This window comes from Epinephelus fuscoguttatus, linkage group LG13 (assembly GCF_011397635.1).
Source record: "Epinephelus fuscoguttatus linkage group LG13, E.fuscoguttatus.final_Chr_v1".
In the NCBI taxonomy this organism is placed as follows: Eukaryota; Metazoa; Chordata; class Actinopteri; order Perciformes; family Serranidae; genus Epinephelus; species Epinephelus fuscoguttatus.
Genome location: NC_064764.1, coordinates 23,968,258 through 23,977,125, shown reverse-complemented (window position 1 = coordinate 23,977,125; position 8,868 = coordinate 23,968,258). Strand labels below are relative to the sequence as shown.

At 42.1% G+C, this 8,868-nt stretch overlaps 1 protein-coding gene across 2 annotated transcripts in view; it reads right to left on the bottom strand.

Annotated features, from left to right (window-relative positions):
* Positions 1 to 1,547: 1,547 nt before the first annotated feature.
* LOC125899717 (ATP-binding cassette sub-family C member 4-like) overlaps positions 1,548 to 8,868 on the bottom strand; it is a 67,646-nt gene continuing 60,325 nt past the window's right edge. Inside the window, exons 31-32 of one of the 2 annotated variants that reach the window (XM_049594200.1) lie at positions 6,458 to 6,592; positions 1,548 to 5,088 (exon numbers count right to left, since the gene is read on the bottom strand). In XM_049594200.1, coding sequence (XP_049450157.1) covers positions 5,011 to 5,088; positions 6,458 to 6,592 — 213 coding nt within the window. In that variant the 3' untranslated portion in view covers positions 1,548 to 5,010. The remainder of the gene's footprint in view (positions 5,089 to 6,457; positions 6,593 to 8,868) is intronic. The other variant, XM_049594203.1, reaches the window with a different exon arrangement.

Sequence of the window (8,868 nt, the reverse complement as noted above, 5' to 3'; positions counted from 1 at the left end):
CATTGTCTCCTCAACCCAAAACGGTCTTGAGACTACTTATTTATTGGCCCGCAACAAAACAGCCTTTAACAATTTACACCACTTTTCGTTGTTGTGGATACTTGTTACATTATTCTTCTCTCAACTGACAATAAAACGTCTTTAACTGAATAGGACATGTATCACATCCTCAAATCGGCACACATGTATCACTTCTCTCTTAAAGTGTGGATGGGCTAAATGCTACGGTGTGAATGCATCATTTCATTCGCTGCCTCCACATTGTGCTGACTCTTATTTTGTGTTTTATTTCTTTGGGATTAAACTTCATTGTGTGGACAGCCAGGTTTCTCAGACATTTATTTATTAAAGCTATATCAGCACTATGTTGATGGCATTGCTATTTGCACACCTATTCAGATATGTCTTAAAATGGCGCTATTATTGGCCGACGTAGGAAGGTATCCGCTTAATAATACTTATTGTGCAAACTTTGTTGTCGCCATTCTTGTGCTGGCTGTTATCGAGGGGAGAGCAGAGAGGATATATGCTGACTCTGATGTAGATAGCGCCATGAGTATTCCTATTGTGGCAGCTGCCGTGTGGTGCAGTCCCTGATAGGGTTTCGAATGCTGTCAATGCTGTGTCAGGTGCATTAGCACCTCGGAGACCCATGATGCTCCAGCTGCTATGTGCCGGCGTCTCCCCGGGCCCTGGCCGCCAGCCTGACACCCGACACAAAGTAATCACAGATCACAGCGTTTAATCACTGAAACAAGCACTCCAGAGGACCTCTCTGTCAATATCCCACTCTCTCATTATCTGTTTGGATTGCACATCCACACTGTCAGATAAACAGAGTGGAAAATTAAGATTAAAAATATGGTAATTTCATTTCAGGCAGCAGGCTCCTCTCACTGGCCCATTATGCTATTGATTACCTCTGAATTCAATTTCTCTTTTCAATGTAAACTTTAATCTATTCGCAAGCCAACAATTCAACTCCCAAGGGGCTATTTGAGAGTAAGTAACCATTTAATATGACGCTGGCTGAAGATTCACTGGCTTTAATGAATTGTGTAAATCACTCAGCTTTTAAAGGAACTGATGTCCCGCAGTTCACGACCCAAATCTGGGCCTGGTTAAATACAGCCTTTTATAGCAAGCTAAGTGTTTACTGACAGCCATCGCTGAATGTGTAATCACCGGCTTTGCTCTTTTCTGTATGAAGGCAAATTAAACAGCTCTTTCCTAATTGAAATGGTGATGACAAAATTACAATTTAATTGGGGACTTAATCGTCATACTGCGCTACCAGCACACTAAAATAATAGAGCAAATAGCGACACCACTTCACCAGTGTGAAACGGAATTTAAAAATCACTTGACTCAACGAGATAATCACCGGGTTGTTCTCCCTTTACCACTCACCAATTTGTAGCATCTCGGTCAAGACCAGTTGTAACCACTGACCTGGAGCAAACACACCATTCAGACATGTGAGTGTAGGATGAGCAACAGCAGGAGGAAGTGAGTCAGTGGAACATGAGACAAGATGTTTTAAACACAAAGTGAAGACAGTAGTGAAACATTCAAGCAACACTGTTTTATTGGCTTTTGAATTTTATTTGTTGTAAATTATAAGTGATGATGTGTATCACTTATTTATGACAGAAAAACTACAAAGTGCAAACTCCCTGAAATATTACCTTTAACAAAACCATACGCAAAGATACAAACAAAACAAACAATGTAAATAAATACATAGCTATAAATATAATTAAAGTCCGGGTAAAGTAAAACCAGAGATTTCTGCCTCAACATTTTATACTACACAGTACTGCATTGTAGAGTTAGACCGAAGTTCTTTTTACTGTATTTGTGTTCAGGATTTTTTGGGCGGGTCTGAAATCATGTCTCGATGACGCGCTGGAGCGATCCTTATCATAACCCCTCCACTACTATATAAAGACCCTCATTTGCCCCCTGTGTGTTAGCAGTGAGTTTGCAACATTCCACAAGTTCTCTGAGCTCCTTCAGACTAATAAACACCTTTGTTAAAGGTAGACTGTGGAAGATTCAAGGAAAGGGTGTGCAAACTTTTTTTGAATGGGGCTAGATAAAGTCATATGAATATACCTGGGGGCCAGCTGTGTCTCACATCAAATGGGTTAATAAAAAAAAACAACATACAATTGAGACAAACACAACTGCCCCTTGCTAAATCCCGCCCCTGGACGCAGACTGGCAAATCATAACGTAGCACTGGGCCAGCTCAGACCAGGGTCCGACAACAACGCAGGTTGGAAGAAGATATACGTTTCTTCCTTGTACCAAAACCAAAATCAAACCCTGAAAAGTGTAGGGTTAGCTAGCTAGCTACTGAAGATGTAGCCTACTGAATGTATACATATGCTGATTTTGCTTTTTAAGGGTTATAACAGTGGAAAAAAGGCCGACCCTGCTGCACAAACTTTGCTGATATTCAACCAGCTCTGTGTCATCGCATTGTGATGCCACACAGCTGGTTCAATATCAGCAAAGTTTCCCTTTATATTCATTGTCTTGTGTGGCGATCAGCAGTGATGTGGTGGTTCACTTTTACACTGTGATCTGTAGCCTATAGTTCGGCTTTAGCTTCTAACTATCTTTGTCTTTTTAACCTGTTGTTGCTGCTGAGTCAGTTTGACATCCTGGATATATCCTTCAAACACAGACTGTCTGCTTCTCTCTGGAATCACTGTTTCATTGTTCCAAAAATATGGTAATATTTCTTCAGGGAGTGCAGTTAGTTACAGTGTGGGCTCCATGCTGACTCCGACAGCTTGTCAGACCATCACAAAGGGGCGGGGCTTAGCGAAAGGTCAATTGTTTCATCTTTAAATAAAAAGGTATTCAACTTTCTGCTACTCCTGAAAGCGACAGCCCTTGCATTTGACTTTACGCTTCTTTGCTGTGTCCATGTCTGCTACGTAACAGGAAATGTCTACAGTTGGGTAACCACTTATTTTCTTTGATTAACAGCCTGTTAATGAAAACACATTAGTTCCACCTTATAGTTCCTACTTGGTCCAAGTCTACAAACTGTATGATAGTCCTGCCATTGATTCGTGGGCCACGATTAGCCCTCTGGCCGGACTTTGGGCATGCCTGGTTTAGGGTGATATATTGGCATAAATGGAATTTAATATAATAAGTATGTTTTCTTTAGGGTAAAATCACCTGAAAATAACTATTGTTGTGTTTTTGTTAGAATGAGTTGTTTATATCCACACAAGGAGCGGGTCCTCATCTACTGAGATCGCCATGTTGGACCGCAAAGTTTCTACAGTAGCCCAGAATGAACAAACCAAACACTGGCTCTAGATGCAGCCATTTGTGTGTTTGTGTAGGCCGCCATAGTTAGCAGCCCCTCTGTGACAAGAGTGTCAGAGAAGCACTGATTTGTAGCATGAACTGATTTATTTAGTGTTTATCAGTTTAAATCACCTGGTCTGTTTGTTTTAGAGCAGAAGAGATATCTTAAGTTATTAGAGAAAAATGGTGAGCACAAATTAGCACATGCTGGGCCTGTGGCCTGTCTGCAGAGCGCTAAACAGTGTCAGAGAAACACTGATTTGTAACATGAAACTGATTTATTCAACGTTTTTACTGGTTTAAATCACCAGGTCTGTTTGTTTTGGAGAGGAGGAGGCCTCTGTGAATAATTCGGCTCTAGATACAAATCTCCTGAACAATGAACACTGAAGGAATTCTAATTGGGAGAAGTTTCAGCTGGTTGCAATCTGCAATCCTCACCACTAGATGCCACTAAATCCCCCTAAGTCTTACACACTGTTCGTTTAAATGCCACAAATTATGTAAACACAAGCAAAATAGCCAGTTACTACCGTACCTTGCAGTCTTCCAGCCTGAATCGGTTACCCAGCCCAGCAGTTGATGCTCCCTGCTGTGGGTGTGTGCTTTGTGCTAACATTAGCTGCTGACCAGGACGCTGTTACTGCCAAGGTTGCTGCGTGGTGGCTCATTCTTCGACTCAAGGAAAGTGTGCGCTTTGTGCTACTGGGTAGCCGCTAACAAACACAGTGGTACATTTTTTGTTTCAGCACCTTGAGCGGACTCGCCCCCTGCATTTCAGAGCACAGAATATTGCTAATGTTTTCACAATTCTGAAACCAAATGGGTTAGTAACACATTTTTCTGTGGTGTGACAAACTCATAACGCATGTTTATTTTTGCTTTGCCCGGACTTTAATGCTGTGTTATTGCCAAAATAAAAAGTTCTAGGTCTTTAAAGCAACAACAGCCCATTTATCAAAAGAGTAAACAGAGAAAGTTGATATCACGCTGATGAAAAAAAAATTTCAGAGGCAACAAACTTCTGTTTTGTGTTTCTCTCTGTTATTCATTATCATTGCCAGTACATGACAGGTCACATTTAAACTTTACTGTTCTGTGCTGACAAGAGCTGAGGTAGACATAAAACCGCTGTCGTCGAAGTGCTGGAAGAGTACTTAATTAAAACAGTGCAATTAAAAAAAATCAATCGTCTGATTAAGGCACAATAATTACTGAAAACATTTGTGTCTCCTCTCAGGTTCTCCTTGTCTTTTCAAACACTTTCCAAACACTAATAAAAAAGATTGCAGTGCAACCAAACAATGTTTGCTTTAAAAGAATAATTCAAGCCACCAATAATTTATTGCACCAGGATAAACACATCCAGTATCTGCACTCTTTTGAACACCAGTGCAGAACTGAAGCTACCCAGGAGGCTAGAACACACATACATAAACATAACAGGGTGTAATCAATAAACAACCATGCAGTAATATGCTGTCAATAAAGGCCCACCCTGCAGCAGATACTTGCCTCTTTTCTGTTCCACACCAAAGGACTACGCCAATCAAATGCAGCACATACTACACTCACCAAGTCTGAGGACATTTTAATACACAGGAAGGAATCTATCTGGCAAAAGATTTTGGTCAGCGATGGCGAGCGCGAGGGCCACAGCGACTCTCCAAACTGTCAAAGAGACGTCTCAAAGATGACACGGATGTCCTTGGCACAGCGCACGTCTGTCACTCGCTTTTTGTTCGTGTAAACCTGGAAGTGCATCAGGGGGAAGCAGTGTCACAGAACACACAGAGCACACAGTCCAATCTAAGCTACGATCTGCTAAGGTGTGATTCATGACAGATGCAGTCGGAGCTGGGTGAAGGGATTTGTCACCCGCTGAAGCATGCAAAAGTGGCTTATTTAGCCCCGGTGAAATTCACGGGGAAAATATCGGGAGATAATCACTGAAATTATTTGTTTCATTTGAGCTCAGTTTTACCCGCGTGTTTGCCTAAAGTGTCTGAAAATTTCTTTGCACAAAGAGGCTCTGACAGACCGACGATTTCAATTACAGAAAGTTTGAGGAAAAAGAGGCAAAACAGGTGGAAGCAGGTCGGCCTCGGCGTGAGATACACTGTCTGGGGTTCTCTTTCAGCGCGGACAAAGGAGCCAGAGGTTGATATCAGATTATTGAATGTATTTAAACCTTGACGGACAACTATAGAAACTTGACACACAACATGTGGACCATCTCAGTATTTAATAAGTGGTGCTAGACAGTTATGGATGCAGCAGTAATCTGATCTAAGCAGAGCACCCCACAATAAAGAAAGGAAAACGTAAGGGCTTGAACAATGTCACTACCAATCCGCCAGTGTGCAGGGTAAGACGATACCAAATAATACCACAGTGTGCTGAGTCTTTGAAATCAGTATTTTACTCATTTCACTCCTCTGGCTGAGGAGATACAGTTCCGCTGATAAATTTGTGCGAGGGACAGAGAGAAAATGAAATGATGCCTACTTTTTCTTATTTCACAAAGACCTGTTTGAAGTTGCAATATGGTATCTGTAGTCCCAGACAGATGCACATAAAATGGAATTGAACAATGAATAGCCGGCTCTTATCTGCTCAGTGTCTGAAGGGGAAATACATCACAAATGAATTTCACAGGGAAAAAATATGGACATTCTCTATTACAGTAATCCCCATAGAAAGTTTATCCCAAATCGCGATGAAGTTAAACCCAATATTTCCAAATAGATATAGTGCAAAGAAAGCTGCTTTTCTAGAATCATCTCTAAAATGATCTCAAAATTACATTATGGAGGGAAAAAAAGATTATACGGAGAGTTTCTGTGATAAAAATCAGAGGATGTAAATCTACAAAGGGGACAATTTCTCTCTTGAAATTAATGTTATGGTGTTGCAATGCTCCAAGTAGGCACTTTAAATTAAAATGGTAATCAAGTGTCTTTGCATTGTCAGGGTAATGCACATCTTCTCTCGCTTAACTGTATCATTTTGGAGGTGAGCAATGAAGTCTGGAGTTAAAGGGAGAGTCTGGGATTAGTGTGCCGAGGCTGGACTCTATTTAGTGACAGCCCCGTCCTGGGACAAAGGTGGGTGTGGTTACCTGTTTGGCTGTGTGCAGCAGTGAGGCGGCCTCAGCTCTGCCTGTCTGTTGGACCATCTGGTAAAAGAGCCCTTCCTGGTTCTGGAGCAGCACATACGGCTCGTCATACTCCTGGATCCTGCCGGCGTCGAGAACCTGCAATCACACATACAATGCTGGGTGTGAGCGTGTATCACCGGCTGTATACTTTACTTTGGGGAAAACTGACATTTCAGCTTTTTCCACTGCTGAGTGATGCATGCAGACGGTGCAAGATGAATGGGGAAACAGCAGCTCTCTGCACATTAGGAACCATCCATTTTACGTGACTCATGCAACAGCAAACACGGGTGCCTGTTTGTGCTCAGCGGGGGCCGCGGACAATGTGAGCGTAGCCCGTTAGCAGTGTGAAAGTCGAGCACGCTGACTCTGACAGACTGAAGATCAGTGATTTATCCATGTATTTATCCCGGCATTTCAGCGGCTCAGAGGTGGTCCTCAGTCAAATCCAACAATCACACCTTTAAGACACTCTTGAAAATCACCATCATTTCTGTGTCATCACATGCCATGTAAACCACACAAAGTATACTGCCAATCCAAGCAGTTTGGAAAGGACTACAATTATATCACAGACAAATTTTAACAAGCTCGATCCCCTTACAGCGGTAATGAGCAGTTTGTTATCACTAAAGCCCAGTTTCAGGGGGTGTTTAGTATGAAAGGGAGACTTCAGCAGCTGCAGTCATAATCGACAGGATACCAGGAGATGGGGTGTGTTTGGAGTGCGCTTGGTTCAATAGACTTCACTGTGTTTACGGACAAAAACCCATGTTAATTTTTATTACAAGAGCTTTACAGTAGCTATAACACTAGGTCATCAGAAAAAAATCCCCCACATGGTGCCAAACACTCAGACAGAGCTGGTTAAATCTGGCTTTTTGACATCCCACAAGCTTGAAATGAGATCCAAGGAAAACTAAACTTGGAAATTTTAACCTCTCTTGACATGTTTAAAAGTATTTCCAAGTAAGTTTTTACAGAACAATGTTACTGCTTTTCTTTTTCGACTCTAACTCCTGTATGTTTTGTATCTTTTGTTGTGTTTGGATATGCTTTTGTGATGTTCTCAGTTTCTTTTTGTACTTGTATTTGAAACTTTTTAATTTTGCTGGCCCACCATGACCAGGACTTGTTGGCAGAAGAGATACCAATACTCAATGGGACCTTTCTGGTTAAATAAAGGATAAATAAAAAAAAGCATATTGGAAAACATTCTGCGTCTAAATATTGCACAGCTTAAAATCTGGACAAGGCGACTCAGGTGGGCCCAAATTTAGCTCTCCTGGAGTGCACAACAATCTGGGGGCATTTAACACGAGTGTAGGTGTGAAACAGTCCACGCTGTGTGATATCTGGCTTTTTCTTAGCTGCCCTCTCAGCGACCGAGCAGCCACCAGGTCGTGCCCTGTCCTCGGTAGACGTTTAACAAATGCTGCCACAAATGGCACTAATTGGCACCTCTGCAGGCAGTGGCAGGAAAGGGCCAAAGATCAAGTGGCCTGTGCGCATGGCTCAATGAGAGGGAATGCTGTGAGGGAGCAATCAGCCCAGCTGTTGGAAATAGGCCGAGTGAATTAAAACTCTGAAAAGGTTGTGCAGCAGGCTCCTTGAAAAGAAGAAGAGGTTTTTGTTTAACTCCGGATCTCAGGTGTGTTTAATGTATGGCAGGGGGAGTAAATACATGAGGTGCATATTTCAATGGGCTGCTTCATGTTAGGAACACAGCAGGAGCTCGGTTTATTATAGGCTAGCTGATCAGAAAGAACAAGACTGTGAGGAGATATCACAAAAGATGCCGTACTGTTTAACCCCATTTTTCTGTCTGTTAACTAATGACTGATTAAAGGTAATGGTTTTATTTAAAGGGACAGTTCACTACAAAATCAAAAGTCCATATTTTTCCTCTTACCTGTAGTGCTATTTATTAGTCTAGATTGTTTTGGTGTGAGTTGTCGAGTGATGGAGATATCGGCTGTAGAGATGTCTGCCTTGTTTTGAATATAACAGAACTAGATGGCACTCGGCTACTGGTGCTCAAAGTGCCAAAAAAACTACATTTGAAAAACTCAACAGCAATGTGTCTTTCCAGAAATCCTGACCTGGTCACTCAAGATAATCCACAGACCTTGTTCTGAGCAGTTTCATGTAGGAACTACACCCGCCAAGCGTATCACAGCACAGAAGGAAGCGTGCATCTACTGCTAGCTCGCCTCGTAGGACTGAGCTCGCTAACATCCAGCTATAATTGCCAGCCAGCAATTAATGTTTACGTCTCATGCTGTCATGAGCACAAGCCTGTCATTCATGAGAAGATGCACGCTTCCTTCTGCACGGTGACATATGATAGGCTTGTGCTTGTGACAGCACAA